Source organism: Cyprinodon variegatus, unplaced genomic scaffold (genome assembly GCF_000732505.1).
Source record: "Cyprinodon variegatus isolate N-32 unplaced genomic scaffold, C_variegatus-1.0 Scaffold538, whole genome shotgun sequence".
NCBI lineage: Eukaryota > Metazoa > Chordata > Actinopteri > Cyprinodontiformes > Cyprinodontidae > Cyprinodon > Cyprinodon variegatus.
In genome coordinates this window covers 103,240-129,627 of record NW_015150991.1, presented here as the reverse complement: position 1 = coordinate 129,627, position 26,388 = coordinate 103,240, and the positions used below count along the sequence as shown (strand labels likewise).

The 26,388-nt window shown below is 39.6% G+C and overlaps 1 protein-coding gene across 1 annotated transcript; it reads left to right on the top strand.

Annotated features, from left to right (window-relative positions):
• The first annotated feature begins 236 nt into the window (after positions 1-236).
• LOC107095331 (myosin-16-like) lies at positions 237-26,383 on the top strand. The gene is made up of 18 exons (XM_015391374.1): positions 237-327; positions 3,656-3,712; positions 10,097-10,183; positions 13,887-14,132; positions 14,212-14,329; positions 15,376-15,503; positions 15,578-15,774; positions 15,878-16,010; positions 16,096-16,312; positions 17,793-17,929; positions 18,022-18,125; positions 18,435-18,627; positions 19,374-19,577; positions 19,661-19,786; positions 19,868-20,038; positions 24,323-24,523; positions 24,598-24,744; positions 25,981-26,383. The coding sequence occupies exons 1-18, from the start codon at positions 292-294 to the stop codon at positions 26,134-26,136; spliced, it is 2,658 nt and encodes an 885-aa protein (XP_015246860.1). The 5' UTR covers positions 237-291; the 3' UTR covers positions 26,137-26,383.
• The last annotated feature ends 5 nt before the right edge of the window (positions 26,384-26,388 follow it).

The following is a 26,388-nucleotide window of genomic DNA, read 5'->3' as shown; positions in this document are numbered from 1 at the left end:
TTATGTAGAGCCCCCGTGGCAAATGTTAGTACTCTACATGTCCTTTACTATTGTTTCTGGATCATTCGATTTATTTTTAAGGCAGTGGAAGGTGGGAATTTAATGAGAACCAGATACACAAGAGGGGAACCGTCAGGAAGACGGAGAGAAGCTGTGCATGCATAAGGGGGTGTGGAAAGTAACATGCCGGAGGGGATCAGCGCTAAGGTGTGTGACTGTGTGTGTGCGTGCACATGTTTTGGACAGTCAGTCTCTCATTCAGTCAGTCATTTGGGCTGCTGCTGCCTCACCATGGCTGTTCTCTCTGCAGAGGTCCTCCGTTGGCATGTAAGTTATATATTTATTCGAGTCTACATGAACTTTACTTTTAATTATGCAAAGGATGAGTTGCTACATATGAGTGATGGTTGGGAATAAAAATGTTTTGCTGGATTAAACATGGTACTAAATGGTTATCTGTCAGAGTCTGGAGCGTTTGGCACTTTGGAGGTTTCTGTGGAGAATAGCCGACAAGCAGCTTTCACCACCATCAGTGAGGTGCGGGTGTGTTGTTGCTGCGAGCGGCCCTGGGCTAAACGCCATGTCAGACACAACTTCCTGACACCGAGACGGAGATAGAAACTAAAGATAACAGTGAACATGACACAACACGGTAGGCTGTAGCCGCGCATTGGAGGGGGCAATAAATATTCCTCAGCAGAAGAAAACAGCTTTGGCAGGAGATAAGTGCAGCAGAAATGTGAAGCAAGTGATTTATTTATGGAAAAGCATTTTAATTGTTTTTTATGGTGAGAGGAGAAAAAAAACACTTTAGCATCTCTGTTAAAAAAATATTAATGCATTCACTGAAGAGACAGTTGCCATCAGTTAACCCAATTGTTTTCAATGGAATATACTATTAAACCTTTTCTAAGTAGGATTTCAGTTTTTTTCTGTGTCAAGCTAAAATTGCTTTTTGATTGTAACATAGGAAATTGTAATCCATATTTTTTTTTGTAAAATTACAGGTTCTCTACAGGTCATTGTCATGCAGCAGTTTGAATGATATAGTAATTATAAGTAATTTTAGTTTCTTTGTTTAACCAAATAAAAGAATTTGACCCTTCACTAGACTGATACAGGTGTCTGCATTGTGTTGAATGTCAAGGAGAAAATAAATAAAAAATGTCCTTAGAGAGGCAACTGGTCCTAGCACTAAATCTGATATTAAGTTAAAAGATTATAGGGTTAAAAACACTATGAGGTTCCATATTCCATGTTTAACGTCATTTCTGAGATGAAATCATGAAAATGACAAAAAATCCCAGAGTTCTATCTTGTTTCAGACCTTAGACATCAAGTTACATTTCAAAGTGTATCACAGGACAATTCAAAACCTTAACAAATTTAGTTTTAGTTTTTCTGTGGGATTGCAAGAGAAAATTATTGTTTCTTTTTTTTTAGTAGTATTTGAAGTTGCATATGAGACCAAAATAAACATGTAAAGCTTATAGGAACTGTATGCTAGCTGTACAGCATGGTGTGGACAGCATATAGTAATGGTCTACCACCGTATACTAAAGTTTAATGCAAGGACATTAGGCCATGCATGCTGCCAAAAAAAACCCCAAAAAAGTCTATTTCTTCTGAAATAAATTTAAATAAGTCAATAAGTAAGACATTTTGCTATAAAGCCATTTGCTTAAATAATATAAGTTTAAAATAATTTTATTTCAAGAGCATTATATATGATTTCTTTTTCTTTTTTTACGCACAAAATGACTCAATCCATGGCTGATCATCGTATTTCCTGCTGAGATTAAGTGCAAATAACCTTATGTAAAAAAGTTTTGGCCTTTATTTAGACCAGTTTTTGCAGTGCGAGAATCAAAGCGTTGCTTTACAGAATGGAATCCTGCTGTGCAGAAGCAAAGGTTTTTGAACTTCAGTGAGCTAAAGTAATATTGGTTAAAAAGTCCCTCTACAAGGATGTGAGAGGTTAATGAAGCTTAATTGAAAATTCAATCAAGCAGACTCAGCTTCACCTTTATGATGTCCCCTGCTTAGCTCCAGCCAATCAACTCCAGGGGGCGCACCTTCTCTGAAGCCAATGATCTTTGAAGATCCCCCTCATTAAGCTTCTGGCCCATCTTCTCTCTCCCACATGCAAGCGAACTTTCATCCACCTCTACCCCATCTCCTATATCTCTCAGATCATTCTCTGTCCCACTCACCCTCTGGTTTATTCCTTCACCAGTGTCCGAGCCACTAATCTAATTGTTTTTTAGGTTACTCATTCAAGCAAATGTTGATTCACAGCATCAAAGTCTTTTGCCGGGGCCCAAGCGCCAAAGAACTTATTTAATTTATGTCAATATCTCTATATCTGCTTCCATCTCCTTGAACCCCAGTCGGCCTCGGAAGATGGCCGCTCACACTGAGCTGGTTCTCCTGGAGGTTTCTTCCTGTTAAAAGGGAGTTTTCCTCTCCACCGTCACTGCATGCATGCTCAGGTTGGGTGATGGGAGAGTCAATGAGACCTAAAACGGCTCCCTTTCCTTGTGTCTGTAATTTTTATTTGCTGCTGAAGTTTGTTTATGCCTGCAAGTATTTCCACCCTAATAGTGTTGATTAACCAGTCTAAGTTCAGCTCTTCATTAGAGCTTCAGAAAAAAAGCCTACTTTCCTCTTTACTTTATATACAAGAACAAATCGACGCAAGAACCCATCTACAGTAGACTGCAAAGAATAAAAATTTAATGTCAGTATGTAAACTAAATAAATTTATTTCATATTTTAAAATCTATATTGATCTTATATCTGAAGATTTCAAGAAAATATTAATTTTAAATGAATTATTAGTTGTTGTTTTGTTTTGTTTTTTCAAATTTACTCCCCTTTTTAGTCATTAAATGATAACATTTCCCCATTAAAAACATAATTTATTAACTCAGATCTATGAGAAAATATCATCTTACATTAAATGACACAAGATCTTATGCTTTTATATGTGAAAAAATAATAAAAATGTCACTTTTATCCTTTTATAGCATTTTTTTCTGCTGATGTTGTTGTCTTAATAAATTTACAAGAGCTGTAAATCAAACCAAAGTCTGGGGATTAAAAATCTCTTGATCTTGTTCCTAAGCCTAAATAGTTCCTAAATAGTCCTAAACAGCTGGGATTAGAATGGGACAATTTGGTTCTAAGAAATTATTCTAAATATATTTTAGGAGTTGATAACTTATGTTTACTGTTATCATATTTGCCCTATAAGTACATTTGTCTAGCTGTTTGGTGTTATTTTTTTGAAAAATGTAACACAAAATTGCGAGCCAAATTCTTCGAATGTCAGACTCAAAAAGCATCCATGTTTTTCTTTGGTCTCAGTGACCAAACACAGCTTTACACTGAGGATAATCACTGGTGGCTGCTGGACATTCTTTTTCCAAATTGCTACCTGAGGAAAAAAATCCAGGGGTGTGCCAAAGCTCTGCAGAAAGCAATGTGCATGAGACATGGAAGTGCTGGTCTGAAATAGAAAACAGTATTTCTATTGTTATAATGACGCCGTCTGAGTGAAACCGTGTTATAATATTTGTGTCATACTTTACAGGTCAGGAAGAGGTTTTTGTTTCATGTTCAGCTCATGTTAGATCTCTATGTGTCTCTTTAGGCTCGGATCGAGGAGCTGGAGGAGGAGCTGGAAGCAGAACGAGCAATGAGAGCTAAGGTATCGAAAAAGATAAACTATCTGCTTCTGTGCTGCTTTTTTCTGCTCTAAATGCTAAAAAAAATGAAAAGGGCATTAAATCTGACATACTGGAGAAGCAAACAGCTCTGGGTTCTGTTGACCTCTGCTCTAACAGTCAGGCTAATGAGGTTGACATCAGCTTGGGGATCAGAGAGAAACTGTTAGAAAGAGGAGAAGTGAAAACCATGTTGCCAACAGGTTCATGTGCTGCTCCTTGGGTCCGGTCACCAAATTATCTGCACCTGTGATAACAATCCAGTTTGGTACAAACCTTGTGTTTTTGATTAAAATGGCAGAGGGAGCTCATACGGGCATTTTCCTCAGAATGATTTCCCTATCAAACAAGAGAGACCATGTTTTTTTTTATGGCATTAGTGGCTCGTTTTTGCCACAGTAGACTGACAGGAAAGGGGGTATGAGAGCGGGAGACACATGTGGCAAAGAACCACAAGTCAGATTCGAACCCAGGTCGGTCACGTCTAGGACTAAGGCCTCCATACATGGGTTGTGCTAACTAACCACTGTTCCACCTGCACACCCTAGACGATGTCCTGCCATGGAATCCCCAAACATTGCTCCTTCAGCCAAATAAACAAAACCATGACCATCTACTTCACCACAACTAAGTGTCCAACACGTCCTCTTTGTGTAAGTCTTCATATAAGCCTAACCTACCGAGGTGCTTCAAGTGCCTGTTAGTTCAGACAATACATTCTTGAATCCTTTGTGTGTTTAAGCCCTCATACAGTAGGTAAGGGCACATATTTCACTGCAGTGCTTGAATGGAGTGACAGCAGACCTGAGGGTGTGTTTTCCACACTTCTACTAACTCTGGGTGGTATACTCTCAATGGTTCTAGCTGGGAGCCCTCCAGCCTCGGAAAGCTGCAGAGCGGAGCGGAAGGCAGGCGGGGGCATGCAGGTCTTTATCTATTCCGCAGCCTCCGTCTTCAGAGCAGCTCAATTACAACATACCTCGGCTGCAGACAGGCTCGCCATTGTTAGGTCCTGCTCCTCAGGTCACACTCAGCCTGATAGCATCAGGAGATCCTGGACCGCAGCGCTGCAGCTTTCTCCAGTGGATCTTCTCCCAGCTAGAATGCCGGCTAGTCTCATACACACATAAGTTATAAGTGTTTGTGCAGTGAATGGGTTTTCCTATCATGAGAAACATGCACACTCTAACATTTATGTCTCTTACAAACATATAATTGCATTTTAACATTCTTTTACTGCTGGTCTCATTCATACAATGCAAAACATCTACTGTAGGTTGCTTAAGATATATTTTTTTAAGAGAATGCAATCAGGTAATAACTTAATTAGGGATTAGGGATTAATTAGTGTTTTGCGCCCTGATACCTGGCTGTGCAACATTGGCTGATATCGATACAATCTGTTTGAAATTGATGTCTGTATGAAGAACTGCATACTACTTGGATGTAAAATAATTGCCATCATGGCTTTGTCAAGCTGCTGCCTACCTTTGTGAAGCAGGAAAAAGACTAAAACAAAGTGAATCCAGTAGAACTTTTTTATTGCCTACCTGGAATGGGTGGCAATAGTTGAATAAACTTTTGGCTCTCAGAATGGTGTCAGTGCCCTATTTGTTTGTACTCGCCGATACCGATACCATAATTTCCGTGCTGGATTGGGGCCCCACCGAATACTGGTATTGGTGCAACACTAGTTAAGATTAATGTTTTTAAGAGAATGCAATCAGTTAATAACTTAATCATATTTGATATTTTGATGCCTGGGTAAATTCTCAGTCATCTGGGTCTTGACAACCACAAACAGGCTTGAATTGGAAGGCAACCAGACTTTCGCTAATTTTTTTAAAGACTTTTCAACACAGATCCAGGAGTCTTTGCTAATATTGTTTGCTCGCACCAGAGTGACCTGTAGTTGTAGCGCTTATTTATTTAAGCAGCATTGAGGAATAACCTCCTCAGCGCTTTCCAAGTCAGATGCAGATCAAATTGCCACACTTGTTGTTTTTGATTGTTGGAGTCTTTTGTTGTGCATGCACTGTGATTGTTCTTCTGATTCACGATACAATTAATGTAAATGTAATTTGTTTCTTGAGATCCATGTTTCTCTTAGCTTCCGCACTACTGAAGTTGATATTTCTGTCCACTGAGTTGATGTGATTGGTAAATGCCTCATATTCCTGTGTTTGTTTCTTCCACGTATCTGAACCAGTGAGTTGGTTGTGTTCCCTTGTATGTGCTGAGTGCTCTGCCCTCCATCACCTCTATATAGTTTAAAAAATGGGGGAAATTGGGAAGTCTGAAATATTGCATCTGCTAATGGACAGTAACACCTGCAAAGCTTCAATAAAAATCTACAAAAATCAAATAACAGACACTCTCCAAAAACTTGAAAGAGAGAAATCCATTCACAATTTATTATTCTTTCACAAGGGCTTTTACCCCTTCCCTTACCTTTTAAACATGCAAGGCAAGCAAGAAGTTGTACTGCAGTGAGCAAACTTTGGGAGGCTAATAGCAAATCAGATGAACTATGTACAGTTACTACAGTTAATCCAGCTACAGAAACTTCTGATAATCTGATGATTTGTTGACTTGGTGGGAAAAACAGATCCAGTAACCATAGCATTTCAAAGTAAAACTAAGGTTTAGATCCTGATAAAGTATTTTGGGAAAGTTAAGATTATTAATTCTTACTTAAATATAATTTTTATCCCTTAGGTATAAACATTTCCTGATTGAATTTGTTGGTTGCTGTTTGGTTTTTTTTACCCAAATATGACTAGATTGCCAAACGTTTCTAGAAACTGCGGCAGTATATCTGTCAAAAACTAGTACTAATATAAAAATACAAATGGATCTTTTAAAAGAAGCCTGTGTTTATATCAAAACAAAATGGTTATTTTAACATATTAACATTAATGTAATATCATTAGATCTGCCTGGGATTTGTCTTATTACTTGTTTTACTTTTGTGAACCTTATGCTGTTTTAGTAAGGCCGAAAGGAACACACCAACAGATATCTTTAAAGTTTTTGTTGCTTTGGGGGCAGGAGGATGGATTAGTACAGCAAAGCTTTTGTGCAAACACACCTCGGTTTGTATGCACAGAGATAAACTACTCCTTCATGCTCTTTTGCAAAAGGAGAGGAATCTCCCATCTCTGGCAGCAAGGCTCTGGGGGGGTTCCTTGGAGCCGATTAATGAAGGGAGCATGTCCGATGGTGTTGATGCTGTGGGGATGTTGACTCAGTGCAGGAGAGAGAGAGAGAGCAATGAATGAGTCAATCATTTGGCGCTAGGCCTAAACAAAGAGTGGGTGGGGCTCCTCGACACAGGTGGGCTGGTGCGTTTTTAAGGATATTCAGCTGGGGGCAGTGGGGTTATAGTAAAGGCCCCCAGTGAGAGTCATCTGTTTTGCCTCGCTCTGTCAGAGGTGTGTCGATGGCTGTGGCTCATTTCTGCGGTCCTGGGGGGCTCGGGACTTTCAGCTTTTTGTGAACTAATCTCAACATGTACGGCTGTCTTTAAACCAGCTGTAAAAGAAGGCTGTAAAAACAACAAGTGCTGTTTGTTCTGCCCATAAAAGTGCATTAACTCTTTTAACATGACATGTGCACTCCATTAATAGGGTTAAAAAGCAGTAGTATAATGCAGAAAGCATTATTAACATAACATTAGAGATATGGAAAGACTGTACATTTTAAAAGTGTAGTGCAAAACATTTTTAAGTTTATATGCCTGCAACATGTAATAATAACAAAGCACTAAAAGTCATTTTATCTTATCCGTGTTGACTGATTAATCTCGAAGTGAGACATGGGGTCTTGAATAATATAATACATTCGTAACTGATCTTAAACTGAATATGCATGAGCCTTGTTCATCAGATTTAAACTATCTTTTAAGTAGGTATTAAGCATTTAATTGGTCCTTTCTTCTATATTACAATATTTTTGTATTGGTCTGATGTAATATTACAATATTAAATAATTAATTAATTTGTGTATAGCGGAAAATCGTTATACTTAACATAAAGAATTTGAATAGAATTGAATAATGGGAATTCAAATCAATTCAGTTTATTTCTATAGCACCAATTCACAACACGTCATCTCAAGGCACTTAACATTTCAACAGATCATACAGTCATATTGTTTCAAAGTTTTCTATATAAGGAAAACCAGTTGATTGCATCGACTCATTGACTCGAAAGGCAATCCCTCACACTAAGCTTGCTTGTGGCGATAGTGGAGAGGAAAAACTCAGTTTTAACAGGAAGGAACATCCAGGAAAACCAGGCTCAGTGTGAGCGGCCATCTGCCGAGGCCAACTGGGGTTCAAGGAGACAGAAGCAGACATACAAAAAGGCAGCTTTAAAAGGCGGCTCATCCAGGAAACACACAGCCAGGCAGACGAGCCCTGAGCCAGCTCCCATGTCGGAGGATGAAGAGAGCACATCCAGCCAGTCACAGTGAGAGAAACAGGACTACACTGGAAAAATAGGCCGATCTCGAACATCTATAAACAAAGCTGATATTTCTCTCCAGGATGGTGTCAGCCAAACAGGAAAAGACGAGGCGAAGCTACTATAAGAAAAAGCAGAGAGAGCAGAACGTTAGAGATTGAACTAACAGATTCTGCAGAGTGGGGGAATAGAGAGAGAATGAAGCGGAATGATGAAATAGGGGTCCCTGTGTCCTCCAAAAGTCTAAGCCTATAGCAGCGTAACTATAGAGATAGCTGCTATATAAATAAACTAGCTATTTCATATAGCCTATTCAATAGTCTTATTTATTGAATATGACTGTAAACTAACATTATGATACGTATGTTTTCTCCCCGAAAATATAAGAAAAGAAGCTAACTGTGGGTTAGGGATGAAAATAAGCACAAGAATGAGGGGAATTTGATCTCATTCTTTATGGACATATTGGTGCAAAATGTTTTTTGCTATATTTTAGTAAAAGGCAAATGAGAAACTAGAATCCCTTAAAAAACTGAAAGCTGGGAAAATAAAGGAAGAGGACCTGTTCAACACAACAACTGACAAACAAACACACCTACTAGGGTCCTCACTATAAGGTCTCTGTGTTGTTCTCAAAAATCCAGAAGTCTTTTGGTTATTTGAGTTATTTTGGGATCAAGAGTTGTTAAGCTAAATTTTCAACAGTTATGAAATTAAGACACTTGGTTTAGTCATTATGATGCACTACCTGGTGAAATCATCATCACCACAATCAATCAGGTTGATAAGCCTTGGCTCATTATCAAGTCATCTGCTCCAGTATTTTTATGTTTATAATAATTATTCCACCTCAGACACACAAGGCTTAGTTTTTTTTTTTTTTATATATACCCATAATTACATCCAATTATGCTGCTGCAGCATACCTGTGTAAATTCTTAGTCATCAGGGTCAGGGCAACCACAAAACAGGGTTAAATTGGAAGGCAACCAGACTTTTGCTCAGTTTTCAAAGACATTTCAACACCTTTCTAGAAGTTTTTTTTTTTTTGGACTCCTAGAGTCTGCTACAAGCCAGCAGATTTGACAAAGACTCCTGAATAAGTGTTGAAATGTCTTCAAAAAGTGAAAGAAAGTCCAGTTGCCATTCAATATAAGCCTGTTTTGTGTTTGCTCATCATGATTGGATGTTAACATTTAACTAACAAGGTAACAATCTCTCATGTGATGTTTATACCCACTGCATTGTCACCATGGTGATAAATTAAAATTTTTTGGGATTGTGTTTGATAAAGTTTTTTTTATCTAAAGCTGGAAATGTTTAGTGTCTGGAACTTTAGCAAAAAATAGCAAATAAGCAATAGCATTTAAAATATAAATAATATGCTCTTTTTATCCATTATGGATAATATTTGATTGGGAAGCACAATTTAACAGTCTAATACATCAATGTTATCTCATGCAAGGTGTTGTTTGTCTGGGGACTCTGCTGACATATAAAGGAGCCGACAAAAAGATCCATGGTTTCTAGTGGAATATTGTTAAAGAAGAATTTCAGTAATAAAAAACATAAAGGATCAGTTAACATCATCAGCTTGAGGAGCATATTTGTGCTGCCTGTCAGCAGCGAACCCCCTGCATCGCTCTGATTGGATTCCACTCTACTGACCTTTGACCTCAGGAAATAGAACTTCCTTCTGAGAGCTGTCGATCATGTTGGTCCCCTACAGGTTAGAGATCCTTTTCAGTAAGGAGGGACTGATTCAGGGTCCAAAACTGATGAGTTGGTTTTGCAGTTGATCTGATTCAAAGTAGAACCTCTACTCATTAATTTGTATTTATATAATTATACTCTATATCTATAATTATAATCCTGAAGATTTAGCTGGAATGTGTTTTACAGGTGGAGAAGCAGAGAGCAGATTTAACCAGAGAACTCGATGAACTCACTGACCGGCTTGAGGAGGCGGGAGGGGTCACAGCTTCACAGGTATGCCGCAGACAGACCCATACTAAGTAGGACCTTCTCAAAAAATGTTCTTGTACCTCACAGGATAGTCACGATGATTGTTTTGCTTCATACCTCTTCAACCTTTTCACATTTTTTTTCATTACTGTTAAAAACTTGAAGCTTTTAAAGCTGTGTATGGAGTTGAGAGAAGAAAAACATCATAAAGAACATATTAAAAGCTCACCCTGTTTACTCTGATAGAGCGAAAATAATTCAGATGTGTTTGATAAGAAAACAGGTTAGTTTCTATTAAAATATGATTCAACTGTTTTTGAAGGTTTATTAGAGAGCATAAGATGCAACATGATGACCAAAGACGAGTCAGTTGTGGTAACATTTTAAGCAGATTTATAGTAGAAAAAGGTATGTTTTTATTTTCTCACAGAGTATTGTTTATTTGGAAGATGACAAGTCCAGACTAAAACAGGAACATCCACCTAGACTGGGTAAAGCAAGATTAACTGTTATGAAGTGGACTAATGAGTCAAAAGAAATGTTACAGACCTGCTTTGACAGCGCAGGAAGCTGCAGCTGCTGACCAGGAAAACTAGCTGAAACTGTGACATCATGCATAATTTTATGAGACATATGTGTGTGAACCAAGACCTTTTGTACATTTACCAAAAAAAAAAAAAAAAAGAAAAAAAACATGGTTGCCCATAGGTGTGAGCAGCATCGGATCAAAACAGGAGCTTACAACAGTGGGGACCTGAATGAGCAGGGAAGAAACCAATTTCATTAACTTAGCGGCAAATCGGAACACGTCATCTTAAGAAACTTTACAGAGACAATACTTTCAGAACGGTTAGGAAAATCAGTTGCAACCATTGACTTGCAAGACATCCTTCTCCTAGATGAGCTGCAGTGACGACCTTTGCCTGCATTTTGTCTTTGAATCTTCAGCATTCAACACACTCCCTTTTAACAGGAAGAAACCTCCAGCAGAATCAGGCTCATGTTGAATGGCCATCTGCCGAAGCTGACAGGGGTTCAAGGAGACAGAAGCAGACATACCAAATGTAGCAGATATTCAAAAGGTCACTTTCAATCAGCTCCACAAATCCCCATCCACGAACACACAGCTAGGCAGATGAGCTCCAAGCCAATTTAGCTATTCACAGTAAAAGAAACAGGACTACACTGAAAACAGGCCAAGCTCCAATATCTATAAGCAAAGATATCGATGGCAGCAGCACAGCTGATATTTCAATTCAGGATGGAGTCACAATCAAACATGAACAGACCAGATGAAGCTACTATGATGAGGAAAAGCAGGGAGAGCATAAAGTTATGAGTAGAACTTAACAAATATTGCAGAAAGGGAGAATAGGGACAGAATGAAGCAGGATGAGGAAAGTGACCCCTATGTGATTCAGCAACCAAATCATATAGCAGCACAAATGCATAAAATAGATCAGGCTTGCCTAACTATTTTTGGAGGACACATGGGAAAGGTAGAAACGTCTGTCTAGACTGAAATTCTCTCCCACCGGATCCTCCACCTACCTCTCTACTCACCCAGCAACTAAGCAAATATCACACTGTTTTTAACTGTAAGCTTTATCAAAAAGGAAAGTTTTAAGCCTAGCCTTAAAAGTAGACAGGGTGTCTGCCTCACAGACTAAACTGGTAGTTGGTTCCACAGGAGAGGAGCCTGATAACTAAAAGATCTGCCTCACATTCTACTTTTAGAAATTCTAGGAACCACTAGTAAACCTGAAGATTGACAAAAAAGTGCTCTGTTAGGAACATAAGGAACAATCAGATCTCTGATATCAGATGGAGCTTGGCCATTTAAGGCTTTATAAGTGAGAAAGAGGATTTTAAATTATATTCTGTATTTAACAGGAAGCCAATGAAGAGAAGCCAGGATAGGAGAGATATGATCTCTCTTTTTAATTTTCATCAGAACTCTGGCTGCAGCATTTTGGATCATTAGAAGGCTTTTGATTACAGTTTGTGGACTTCCTGACAGTTAAGAATTACAATAGTCCAGCCTTGAAGTAACAAATGCATGGCTTAGTTTCTTAGCACCTTCACTGGAAAAGATATTTCTAATTTTTTGCAATATTCCGCAGATGAAAGGACATTCTCTTTGATATGGTATCTAAATAATAGTCCATGATCAGAAATAGCACCAAGATCTTGTACTTTATTATCTGAGATCAGTTTAATCCCATCCAAATGAAATGACTGACTGAACAGCTTCTTTTTCAAAGACTATAACTTCTGATTGTCTGCATTCAGAAGGAGAAAGTTAAGAGTCGTCCAGGTTTTTATGTCTTTAAGACATGCCTGTAATCTATGTAATGAGTAACCTTATCTGGATTTATAGACAGGTATAGCAGAATATCATCAGCATAACAATGAAAATGTATCCCATGTTTTATAATAATTCTACTGATTGGGAGCATATATATAGTAAAAACAAATGTCCCTAGCACTGATCCCTGTGGTACTCCACTCCTGTTTTTAACCCGGAGCTTGAGGTTAGATTTATCATTAAAATGAAAAAACTGAAATCTGTCCAATAAATAAGATTCAAACCAGTCTAGTGCTGTTCCTTTAATCTACAATAATATTCAAGTCTTTCTAAGAGAATATTATGATTGACTGTATCAAATGCAGCACTGATATCTAACAGGAAAAGTACAGATACAAATCCATTATCTGATGCCATGAGAATATCATTAGTGACTTTAACCAGAGCTTAGTGCTTGTTTAGCAACAATTTTCTCATTAATTTTAGATAAGAAAGGCTGATTAGAAATAGGTCTATTTTGACCAAATCATTTACAATAGGTCAATAAATGGTTTCTTAAGTAAGACATGAGGTATATATCCCTGTAACAGGGATAGATTAATTCAATTCAGTTATTTCTATAGCTCCAATTCACAACACATGTCATCTCAAGGCACTTCACAGTTCACCAGATCATCCAGTCAAATTGATTCAGAGTTTTCTATCACATTGCAATATCACAACCTGCCTTTGTTGGGTGTTTTTTATATAGAGAATTTGTTGAACATACACGTACATAAACATACAGTCGAGTTCCTTCTTTGTGCACGGGATGTTGGCAGATAGCGCTGATTTTCATTTCAAAAAAGCCATATGAAGTACAGTAGTGGTTTGCTAAAAGCAATTTTGGTTATGCAAACATGTGGAAGAAGGTCAGACAAAAAACATTTTAGCCTGCATCCTTATGGCATATGCAAACCAACACGGTGTATCATTCTGAATTGACATACTGAGGACATCATTTGATTCCACAGGCAGGAAAGCTAAGAGATTTCAATTGAAACTGGGCAGAACTCCAACACAGAACAGTCATGGAAGAAAACCTGATAAAGACCCAAGAATGTGGAAGAGATTCACCCTACTGTAGAAAACCGACCAAAGATGAGAAGAATAGGAATTCAGTTTTGAGATATGCTAATGTGGTAAAGAATTATAGCAAAAATAGCTATAGCAGTTATCTAATTTAAAGTCAAAGTAGTTATTTTATCAAGACTATGCATAATTTCCTTCACTTCACAACTGAGCATTGTTTTGTGTTTGTCTATCACAAAAAAATCCCGGTAACAAACACAGAGGCTCATGGTTGCTCCACAATATGAAAAAGTGAAGTACATTTTTGGGAAGAAGGGGCAAAACATTTGCAATCTGTGTGACAAACAGATGGAGGTGAACAAGAAGCGGGAGGCCGAACTCCATCGTCTAAGGCGGGAGCTGGATGAGTCCTCTCTTCAATCCGAATCGATCGCTGCTTCTCTGCGCAAGCGGCACGGCGAGGTGGTGTCAGAGCTGAGCGAGCAGTGTGAAGCTCTGCAGCGGACCAGGGTCAAACTGGAGAAGGAGAAACAGAACCTGAGGATGGAGATGGATGACCTGTCTGCATCAGTGGACAGCCTGCAAAAAGCCAAGGTCAGAAAGTTAGCAGAGCAAGCAACAAGACTACTCTGCTATTTTAATTAAACATGAGTGTGTCTGTTTTGTGATGCAGATGTCATCAGACAGCCAGGTAAAGAAGTTAGAGGAGCAGCTTTCTGAGGCCAACAGGAGAGGAGACGAGCTGCAGAGGACGCTGTCTGAGCTCAATGTGACAAAGACCAGACTTCTAGGTACACTGAGGCTGTCTGAGTCATTATGCAAACCCCTGGTCAGGTCAAAGTTCTGATAAATATAAATTCAATCTGAGGTTTGGAATGAAACATTAGTTATTAAATGTTTCAAACTGGCAAAGACCTGCCCCATGAGACTGTCACCTATAAATGAGTGAAAGGCGACACATTGAATCCAAACCCACATCAGACCTCTCAGATTTCTACAGTGAAAAAACACATCCCATTTCATCATTTTCATCATCATAAACAACACTAGATTTTGTTTGTGAATCACAAAAAAATCCCAAAAATATCAAACTGAAACTTGTGGTAATGAAAGGGCAAAGAAGGAAAAAATTTAAGGGTTCTAAAAGAGTTTTAAAAAAATCCACTTGACTTTGTTTCCGAGTTTGAAGACATTTCACTTCCCACGCAGGAAGCTTTTTCAATCCAAATGTCAGAAATAGTGCTGAGTTCAGACCACCTATCTGGACAAAGAAGATAGGTGGTTTGAGAGGGGCATGAAGGAAGCCATCTATGTTAAGAAAGAAAAAAAAAACAGAGGGGGTGGATTCAAATTTAATAAATTGAGTTGAGTCCATCCCGCTATCATCGTAACCCTCACCCCCTTACAGTGGAACAGAACGCCTCGTCTGTTCAGCCAGGGAAACAATTCCCTTTAAAAAAACCTTTCAGAGACATAGACAGGTATGGGTTATTGCAGGCTAACAAAGAAGCCAAACGACCCCCATTCCAAAGGGGCGGACCCATTCATCCGGTTCAATTTGCATGTTTTCTAAGCCAAAATAAGGTTTTGTTTTTTCTCCACTCTATAAAGCCTCGAACTCAACGCCATTTCAGACATTTTGATTTGAAAAAGCTTCCTGGATGGGAAGCGAAACGTCTTCAAACTTGGAAACAAAAGTCCAGTGGATTGGTTTGTTTTTTGCTTTTTTGGAATGACCTGGATGACTGAATTCTCTGAAATATATTTTTTAGGAATTGGGTCTTTTGAGTTATTGTTGAATTAACCATAGTAAATAGTCGTTATTGTTTCCCGGCAGCTGATAATGCCGATGTGAGCCGACAGATGGAGGAGGCAGAGAGCAAAGTAAGCCAGCTGACCCGCTCCAAGAATTTGCTCCAGACGCAGCTGGAGGAGCTGAAGAAGCAGCTGGATGAGGAGCTGAAGGTACGTTCAGAGATGGAACCAAAAATGGATTGAAGCAAATGTCTAATAACTTCGGCATCTGCTGCTGATGCCAGGCTAAGCAGGCGGTGGGCAGCAGCCTGAGCTCAGCGCGGCAGGAGTGTGAGGTGCTGAGGGAGCAGCTGGAGGAGGAGCAGGAGAGCAAGCAGGAGATGCAGCGCCTCGTCTCCAAACTCAACAGTGAAGTGACGCATTGGAGGACTAAATACGAGGCCGACGCCATCCAGCATGCAGATGAGCTGGAAGAGACCAAGTGTGTTATGCTGATACTGGATGAGTTCACCTTATCTGACACACTTTGATGCTTTGCATGGATTCTGTAATCTATCATCCACAATAATCTGAGTTTATCGCAGGAAGAAGCTTCTAGCCAGGCTTCAGGAGGCAGAGGAGGCTGTGGAGGCCACCCAGGCAAAATGCTCCTCACTAGAAAAAACAAAGCAGAGGCTGCAGGGAGAAGTGGAGGAGCTTTGCATGGACCTGGAGAAGGTAAAAAAAACTCCACCATTAGGAAAACGTGTTACCTACTGCATCGGACCTTTTCAGTGCAGTCAAAGCTTGTTACTCACCTCAGGCCAGCAGCTGTGGTCAGGCGCTGGACAAGAAGCAGCGAGTTCTGGAGAAGCAGCTCGGGGACTGGAAGCAGAAGTGTGAGGAGGTGGTGGCCGAGGTGGAGGGCTGCCAGAAGGAGAGCAAGCAACACGCCGCAGAGCTCTTTAAGGTTAAAACGGCTCATGAAGAGTGTCTGGAGCAGCTGGAGGCTGTGCGCAGGGAGAATAAAGCATTCCAGGGTGAGAAGGATGCTCTTTGTTCTTAAAATATTAGAATTCGTGGTCAGATTTTTTATTATAGTTTTATGGGTCTCGGATGTTTTACTCTATAGCTGTAGAAGATCCTACCACTCAGTGGTGGTTCTAGACGAACTATATCAGGGGAGCATGATGGGCTGATGTTTTTTTTTTGGGGGGGGGGAGTTAGAACTAAAGAATAACACAAAAAAATCTAGACCGAGAGTGTTTAATATTATAAATGAGCCATTAAGGCCAGGTTGCACACTTGAACTAATGAATAAAAACTGTGATTATTTCTCATTACAGGTGAAGCTAAAACTACTACACATCATTAAAAGTCTGTTCTTTCATCGCATATGATCATTAAAAATTGATGTAGTTACACTGCAAAAACAGATCTGAAAAAGCTTTTTTTTTTTTTTTTTATAATTGCATCTGCTAATTGCATGAATTTTGTTATGGGTGTTTTCAGTACAGGGGCCATAAAAGGGGCCAGGACTAGGCTGCAGGGGCACAGGGCCCTGTTGGCCCCTGTCTAGAACCACCTCTGCTACAACTACAGTTTGAATCAAAGTTAGCTTGCAACCCAACAGCTAATGGAAGGATGATACGTTTAAACACATTGTGACTCACACAGCTCTATCCATGCTAAATAACATTGTTTCCCCCACCATGATGCTGCCACCACCTTGTTTTACTAGTGTGATAAAGGTGATCATTTTCCTACAGATGTCATTCCAGGAAGTTTCATTTTGCTGACATAACTGAAAAAAAGTTTTTGTTTTTGCAGGTTTGTTTTCTTTACTTTAAAATTAAAATTTCTGATTTTAATGTTAAACTGAGCTGATTTCTACACCGACAAAACTTAGACTAAATAATAGTTAATTGTGTTTTATAAAGCAAAGAAAAAAAAAAACACTGACCGCTCTTATTGCTTATATTGATGGTTAAAATAAAATACCCTTTTTTCTTAAAGGGAGAGTTCAGAATTTTCTCTGGGAGTTTCTTTAATTAGTTTGTAAGCAGTGTCCTCTTTATTCATTTTAAATGCAAATGAGCTGTTCCAGGAGGAAGCTGTCATGTCAAAGCAGAGCAGAGAATTTAACCGTTTCCAGACTCTTATCTGAAAAATATCAAAAATAAATTAGCTACTAGGTAACTGTCTGAACCTAAAGCAGTCTATAGGAGATCATTGGTCATGTTTCCCCGTCTTCATATGTTTTCTATACTAATATTTATGCTGTATTTTTGGCCCTTCTTGCAGTAGTGGTTGGCTTCTGCCTCAAAATAAAGACATACAGTTACCTGTTACAGGTAGAATACGAATCACTTCAAAACCTTGAAAGAATCTCACCACAGGAGTCCCAGATCTTTCCCACTGACATATTTTACCCAATGAAAAAGCAAACAAAACACCATATCATCAGTTCCTTTGACTTTAAGCTCATTTGCAACGTTTGGGTTTTTGTTCTTCTCACAGAGGAGATAGCTGACCTGACAGACCAGCTGTCTGATGGAGGTAAGAGCGTCCATGAGCTCCAGAAAGCCAAGAAGAAGATTGAGATGGAGAAAGAGGAGCTCCAGGCATCATTAGAGGAGTCTGAGGCAGCTTTGGAGGTATGTTTTTCCCCAGACATGACTGTTTTTAGCTGCTGCTCTTGCATCCAGCATTGCTTAAAGTATCAACTATTTCTTTGTTTTTTTTCCAGGCTGAGGAGACAAAGGTGCTGAGGCTTCAGCTGGAGCTGTCTCAGGCTAAAGGAGACCTGGAGCGCCGACTGCAAGAGAAAGAGGAGGAGGCTGAAGCTGTGAGGTCAGTTTCTCCTCCTTTCTTTATTGCCCAAATAATAATAAAAAAACTTATAAGAAATAAATAAATAAACAGTATGGTTAGCAATACAGGACACAATTAAGGATTTCAAATCTTTCCACACTAGGATTCCCTTATTACTCTAATTATATGTTAACATTTTTAATGCTGCTGGTCCGTAACTTCACTGTGCATAATCTAGAGGTAAGACCAGCGCTGTTCATACTCTCTAAACCTGCTAAACTGTCTGTCAGTTATTCTCTTAAAAGGAGTCTGTTAGTATTGCTTTCATTTGCCCTCTCCTCTTCCTAGAAAAAGCCACCAGAGGGCGTTAGAGTCTCTGCAGGCCAGCCTGGATGTGGAGCTGAAAGGCAGAGCAGAGGCGCTGAAGCTAAGGAAGAAACTGGAGGCCGACATTAACGAGCTGGAGGTGCAGGTTGACCTGCTCACCAAGAACAATACAGAGCTCAACAAGAACAGCAAGAAGATGCAGCAGCAGATCAAGGTCCGCTTGCTGCATGCTGTCCACTATTGATAGCAAGTTATGAACTAATTGATCATAACAATCAGCAATCTTTACTTGGATATAATGTGACAGACTTACACAATGTGGTGAAGTGATTTGTAGTTTCAACATTTCCTTCAAACAAATATGTACAAAAGTAACTCAGGTAAGAAGAGTGTTAATCAGAAAAGCAGCCAGTGATGCATGGTTGCTCTGGGGAAGGGCAGCAAAGAAGGGACTAGAAACCCAATTCAATTCAGTTTATTTATATAGCGTCATTTCAAGAAACTTCCCAGTTCACCAGATCATTCAGTCGAATTGATTCAAAGTTTTCTATCTAAGGAAAACCAGTTGATTGCATCGACTCATTGACTCAAAGGCAATACCTCACACTAAGCATGCTTGTAGCAACAGTGGAGAGGAAAACTCCCTTTTAACAGAAAGAAACCTCCAGCAGAACCAGGCCAATCTCCAACTAAAGTCTTGGCCTCCACAGGGAGAACGGTAAGAAGTAAATAAAAGAGCTCCTGTCAGCAGGTTGTCAAAAACCATGCAAAGACAAAGCAAACAGCCCTGAGATGTGAGGAGGTGACGAGATGTGAGACGTTGGGCCTAAATTCCTGTTTTTTTTTCTTCTGAGGTTTCTTGTTTCTACATTCCAGAATGTAAAAAGGAAGGAGTATGAATACTACTGCAGGACACTTACTGTCAGTCTGTTGTGACTGACCAGTTGTGTTCTTCTACAGGAGCTGCAGGGTCAGTTGGAGGAGGAGGTGCGGAGCCACGAAGAGCAGAGAGAGGAGCAGGCGGCCTTGGAACGCCGCTGTGCTCTCTTGACCAGCGAAGGCCAGGAGACTCGCACAGCCCTTGAGAGCGCAGAGAGGGCCCGGAAAGTCCTGGAGACCGAGCTGCAAGAAGCCAATGAAAAGTACGGGGATCTCAGCAGCCAGGTGATGCACTGAGTCTTTGTTCCCTTACCACTGATTGGACACTTGAAATCAGAAATCTTGAATCAATATTTTTCTGAGTTCAGTTTCAGTCAGCTTTAAATGGGAGGAGAAAACTGGAGGTGGATCTCCAGACTCTGCAGCAGGAGCATGATGAGCTGCAGACAGAGCTGAGAGGCTGCACAGATAAGGTCAAGAAGGCCAACTGTGAGGTAAAGCTCAGCACGTGTGATACTGCTGCACACCTTTTAGAAACTTCGGTCACGTTTGAAGGAAACATTTTGCTCCATCAGCTAGCGCGGGTCGGAGAGGAGCTGCGTCTGGAGCAGGAGCACGCACTTCACCTGGAGAGAGTGAAGAAAGGACTGGAAGGCCAGATTAAAGATATGAGCACCAGGCTGGACGAGGCTGAACAGATGGCTCTGAAAGGAGGCAAGAAGATCATCCAGAAGCTGGAGGGGAAGGTTTGTTCCAAAATTATTTATCCCATAATACTGATAATCTGATAATCTGGACAGGAATTTAGAAAATAAATGTCTGTGTCCGATTTTGCCAATACAGGTCTGGGAATCCCAGGGATAGATTTGCTTTTACAAGCAGACAATTATGGTTGTTGCCATAAGGTTCTGCTTCTTATTTGTTTATGAAACTTTATTTGAAAGGATTTAGGGATTTAAACCGTATGCAACAGAGACAGAAAGGGAGGTGAGAAAGATAGAGACAGGATAGGGGGAGGAGCAGATGAGAATAGAGAAAATATATATAAATAATAAATAAAATATATATAAATAATAAATAAAAATATAACACCAAAAATAAAAAAACGCAGACAATATACAGCAACACTTTGAAGTCTGCTTCTGCACCAGCATGAGACGAGAGGGACAGAAAACATGACAACATTTAAAAGAGGACAACAGACAACCAAAGTAAATATCAAAACAGCCTCAAGGGCAGCGGGCGTCCCTTAGATGTCCGGTCAGTATATGTCTGTGGAAAGCAAAACTTATGGTGATAACACAGTATCAATTAGGGTTTATTATTAATATTTACTATAAGTATGTATTTGTAAACACCTGGAACCAAACTCCTGCAGTAATTATGCAAAAGCAAACTTGTGTATGAAGGATTTTCAAAACTTCTTTAGAATGTAAATATGCTTAATAGCAGGTGTGGGTGGCCACAGACTCACCTTACAGGGCCCTGGATAGAAAAAGAGGCGACACGAAACACAAGATAGCCAAAGTTTCCCAGATCACAGGGACACAAGGAGGGTAGATATAGGGACAGCTGAACCCACCAGAGAGGAGAGCACCTGGGGGCCCAGCCTCTGAGGAGCCAAACCCCTTAGTCACTGAGGGGCCCGATCCCAGAAGCCATAGTGTAGAGGTCCCACAGGGCAGCATCAGTGAGTCCATGTACTCCGCCAGTGGGCCTGGAGCCTGGGCCTGGAGCAGATCAGTACAAGCAGCCATATTGGGAACAATCGTTTAGAGCAGTGATCTCCAACCCTGGTCCTCAAGATCTACTGTCCTACAGATTTTAGATGCATCCCTGCTTCAACACAGCTGAATCAAATGAATGGCTTGAAAAGGTAATCAGTAATTTGATTTAGCTTAGCTAGGTTGGAGACCACTGGTTTAGAGGCACCTTGGAAGATCCCTGAGGTTTGCCGGATGTAAGGGACTGTGGATCTGCAGGGAAGGCCCCCTTAGTGGAGTCACAAATGGGGCAATAACAATATAGGCATTCTATAAATGCAAGCTTAAAGACAGAGCTATGAGTTCTGTCCAGCATAAAGCAAGTTTGAAATTATATTAACATGACATGGAAACCAGATTCAAGCTTTGGCCTTCAACCTGCCATTGCTTAAAGATCTCAGTTTATGGGAAAGAAATCATTTTTGAAGTACTCTAAATGCAAGTTTTTTCAAACATTAAATCACACTTTTATATTATATATAAACATTAGAACCATTATGCTGAAATGTGATCCATTCACCAGCTTACAAAATGTTGTTAGAAAGTTTTGTAGAGGTGGAGGAGTAATGATTTACACTAAGCATGTAATTGTCTCTATGAAGAGTTACAGGTCATTATTACAGGCTGCAATTGGGAGAAAAAAGTTATACTTTGTGGTGATTTTAATATTAACTGGCTCAATAAATCAAATAGTAAAAGACTAAAACAAATCACAAGTAGCCATAACTTGTCTCAGGTGAGAGAAGTAAATCTAATGAAACATGGATGGATTTAGTATTTAATTATGGTTACAGGTTTATCAGATCACAATCTGATTATTTTCTCAAGAAAACAACTTAAAAATAGAAATAATCGACCTCTTAATAAACCATTTGAGCAGTTCAGAATCCCAGTCTGAAATAAATAATTTAGAAACCACTCTGAATGAAATAGATTTGCATATGTCTCTTTCACAAGAACATTTAGAGCTGGATGAAAAAATGTTACAAGCATAATTCAAGAAATAGTGAGTCTTTTTCAAAGAATAATAAAATTTAACCCTCAGAACAGACATCTGCCTAAAGGAATGAATCTGGGACCTTATGAAATATCTTGACAAACAAATATTCACTCAGAAACTCTAGCAAACTTTTTCATAAATGTCATAAAAAAATCCAAAATGTAACATAAAGAAAGTCTGGACACATAAAAAAATAAACTATCAGGAAACTTTGGTTCAGAAAAGGTTATTAAGAAAATCAAATCAACCAAATACAGGAAATACTGTCAGTCTTTAACTAATACTTTTTGCAATCTTTGAAATGTGCGACACAGAGTGCATCAAAAAAGACACACCGTCGTCTGTGGGGACTTCTATCGCTGATGCACCTGCTCTAATGTTTATCCTGTGTCCTTCACTCACCTAAAGAGGATCATCAGTAGTCTGAAGGTTTCTGGAGCCAAAGCATGCATGGGATGAATACAAGGTTCATTTAGACATATACGACACAACTTATAGCCCCAATCATATGTGTGATAGATGATTCACTAAATAAAAGATTGGTGATTACACCGCTCTATACATCAGAGTATCAGAGTTCACACTGAGCGATGCAGTTGTAGGCATATATACGTATTTTATCAATGGCCTCCAAGATAATTGAAAAATATGTCACAAAACAGCTTGACAGCTTGTCAACTAAAGTCAATTTAAAGGAGAAGTTCGGTTTTTTACACTTTAAGCCCATTTTCTGTAGTGTCCAGGATGAGATCGAATGATCGACACCAAAATTTTGACAATTGCTCCTGTCTCTGCTTTTTGGCTCATTTAGAATCAACCCCTGGCTGCTTTAGAATGGCTTCCATAGAGCATGTCCGATAATGTCCTTAAAACAACCTTAAACGTTCTTTTTTTAAATATGCTACTCACCGTGTCGTCAGCGCTGTTCAATGACGTTCCAAAAAAAATTTTCGTAAAGAAAAAACGTTCCTGTAGTGTTTTATTTAGCATTTTGTAAATCCCATTGAGTTCTGTTGGAATAGTCAATATTCCGCTGCCACCGGAAACGGAAATGGGGCCTGTTTACACAGTTGTAGTCTTTTCGCTTCACTCTGTGTACTCCGACGTCGAGGTGCTAACGTCTCTGTTAAACACTTTAAAAAACTCTGAAAATAGAATACGAAAGGTGGATTCTTGATTCTCGACGTCGGAGTACACAGAGTGAAGCGAAAAGACTACAACTGTGTAAACAGGCCCCATTTCCGTTTCCGGTGGCAGCGGAATATTGACTATTCCTACAGAACTCAATGGGATTTACAAAATGCTAAATAAAACACTACAGGAACGTTTTTTCTTTACGAAACTTTTTTTGGAACGTCATTGAACAGCGCTGACGACACGGTGAGTAGCATATTTAAAAAAAAAGAACGTTTAAGGTTGTTTTAAGGACATTATCGGACATGCTCTATGCAAGCCATTCTAAAGCAGCCAGGGGGTGATTCTAAATGAGCCAAAAAGCAGAGACCGGAGCAATTGTCAAAATTTTGGTGTCGATCATTCGATTTCATCCTGGACACTACAGAAAATGGGCTTAAAGTGTAAAAAACCGAACTTCTCCTTTAACTTCCAAAGTATGCAACTTAAATTTTTCCTCATGTACTATGCAGTGGATAGAATCCTAATGAACGCAAACAAAGTAGTATATAAAGATATGGTGAAATATCAAATTCTAGCATATCTATTCTAAATATTATAAACCCAGAAATCTAAATATTTTACCTAAACCTAAAAAAAGTGAAATAGCCTTTAGGTTTGATCTAGTAGGAAGCAGTGAAGCTTTGAAACAGTCACACAAGAAGAAAACACTTCAAAAATGACCTCTAATTGCTCTACTTTTCATTTCAGAGGTTATTAGAACACAATAGAATTCAAATTTATTGTGATCACACTGTCACAAATACAAAGCAGTGAAATGTAGTTTATTGTGCTACTACATCAGGAGTAGCCTACTATGTTTAATAATGATAATAATATTGATGATTAATGTTATTATTACGCTAGTATCTGATGTAGCTAAGAGAAATATCTGTAAAGTTTGTGATGGCATGTCTTATGGCATTTCTTATGACATTTAATGGCAATAATCCAAAATATTAAAGAAGATGGCTGCTGCATCAACCATCATCAATCATCATGTTAGATCATTTTCTGATTTAACAACTAAATATGAATCTTTATTCTGATCCCGTATGAAGCTCCTCTCAGTGTCAGTTTCTGCCTCTGTGCAGGTGAAGGAGCTGGAGTTGGAGTTAGACTCCGAGCAGAAGCGGCACGCTGAGACGGTGAAGACGCTGCGGAAGAATGAGCGACGTCTGAAGGAGCTGCTGTTTCAGTCCGAGGAGGACCAGAAGAACCAGCAGAGGATGCAGGAGCTGGTGGAGAGGCTGCAGAACAAGATGAAGGCGTACAAAAGACAAGTGGAAGAGGCTGTATGTCACATGGTCCTCCCTGCCACTGTGGGTGACTCTCTGTTTCTCTTGCTTACAATGTGATGTCTTTTCAGGAGGAACAGGCGAACATGAACCTGGCGAAGTACAGGAAGACTGTTCATGAGCTGGATGATGCTGAGGAGCGGGCTGATATCGCAGAGTCTGCCCTGACCAAGATCAGGACCAAGAACAGGGGCAGCTTCGGCAAAGGATACTCCTCTGTATGTTCTCTGTCTAAAGTCTCATCTACGGTCATTAAATTGCTCCTGTGCTCTAAACCATTTCACACTTTGTCACATTACAACATTAATTGCGTTTTTTGTTGGAATTTTATGTGATGGACCAACACAAAGCAGGAGTGTAAAAACAAAATCATGCATTTTGCTAAAACTGTTACAAATGTAGATCTGAATAGTGTGGCATGCATTTACATTCAGCCCCCTGCAGTCTAACAGCCAAAAAGTCAAATCCATTGTAAACAACTTTGCGCAGAAGCCGCCTAATTTGTAGATGCATATTCTTAGAATACAGTAGTACCCATTCAAAATTACCCCACTTTCCTTGATCGGCCCTTGGCTGCTCCCCTACAATTCCTTTGTAAAGATCGATCTTTGCACTACAATATTTTTTCCGTCAGGATTTTGGGATATTAAGATCTAAAGAGAAGCATCATCTCCTGGTCAGACCCTGTAATTCAGTGAAAGGGTTTGCATGCCCAGGATAAGGTCAGTGGATGGAAGCTGGATGGGATTTTGCTGGGAATTTTTCAGGGAAGTGGGCTCCCATTCGGCTGGTGTTCGACTGGGAAGGGGCATTTTAAATGGCTGCTACTATTAAAAAAAAAACACCAGTGCTGTGAAGGCCTCAGTTCTTTGTACATCAGGGAACACAGCAGACGGGTATGTAGTGAACTCTGAAGATTAAACTAGGTTATAAAGCTTTTAGCTTCTCATAGTGAACTGTTTAATCTGTGCAGACAGATAAACATCATTTTTATCACCCCATTTCCACAGTAAAGCATGGTGTTGGGAGCATAATGCTGTGGGGAGTAATATCTTCAACAGACAGTGCAGTTAAATACAGAACAGTCTGAAACAATCAGAGCTGCATTGGGATGATTTGGATCAGAGCATCCTCCTGTTGGCCCATTTAAAGTCCAGATTTATGTGTAACCGAGATTCTGCTACAAAATTGGGAAAATGGCATCAAGTCAGACTAATCCTAAGTTATTATCCTATAGAGGAAAATTAGAAACATTTAGCCAAACACATTGAAGTTTGTGGTTTATAATGTAATAAAATGAGAAAACGATCAAGCAGGATAAATGCTTTTGAAATATTTGTTGTTTAAATTCTAGCCAGTGATTCTTACAATTAGTGCAGCTACAGATTAGCTTAGTTTTGAGCGTGGGTATGCGTGTTTGCTCTGTCCTGAATATTTTCTGTTTGCTCTGCCAGGGTTACAGCACTCCGTACCCCAGCCTGGTCAGGTCACCCAGCTCTGCAGGCTCAGAGGGCAGAGGGGAGAAGATCCTCAACAATGACGACGACGAGTCGGTCAGCTCCCTCATCCCAGCTTATCTCAACTCCCTCAAGAAGCTTATGATCGATTAGGGGGCACTAGAATGTCTGCAACTCTTCTTCTTTCAGCATTTGAATGTCCTCTGAAGAAAAAAAGAAGAGCTACAGTGTTAATGTTAAACATCAGAGAGCCTCAGCAATAATCCCAGGACTATAGGTTCTTATAAAATGGGCATCACATTTCTGTCTAAACTGTATTTTGTGGTTGTCACCTCCTCCATTCTCTCCTCCAAAGTGTCCTAGTTCTAAATGTTCTGCTTTTATATGCATTCATTGTTATTAATT

Excerpts from the sequence above, each read along its gene's own strand:
- LOC107095331 (XM_015391374.1), top strand. The coding sequence starts at position 292 with ATGGCTGTTCTCTCTGCAGAGGTCCTCCGTTGGCAT. Across the intron at positions 328-3,655 it reads CAGAGGTCCTCCGTTGGCAT|GCTCGGATCGAGGAGCTGGA; the intron begins GTAAGTTATATA and ends GTGTCTCTTTAG. Across the intron at positions 16,011-16,095 it reads TTTGCATGGACCTGGAGAAG|GCCAGCAGCTGTGGTCAGGC; the intron begins GTAAAAAAAACT and ends TACTCACCTCAG.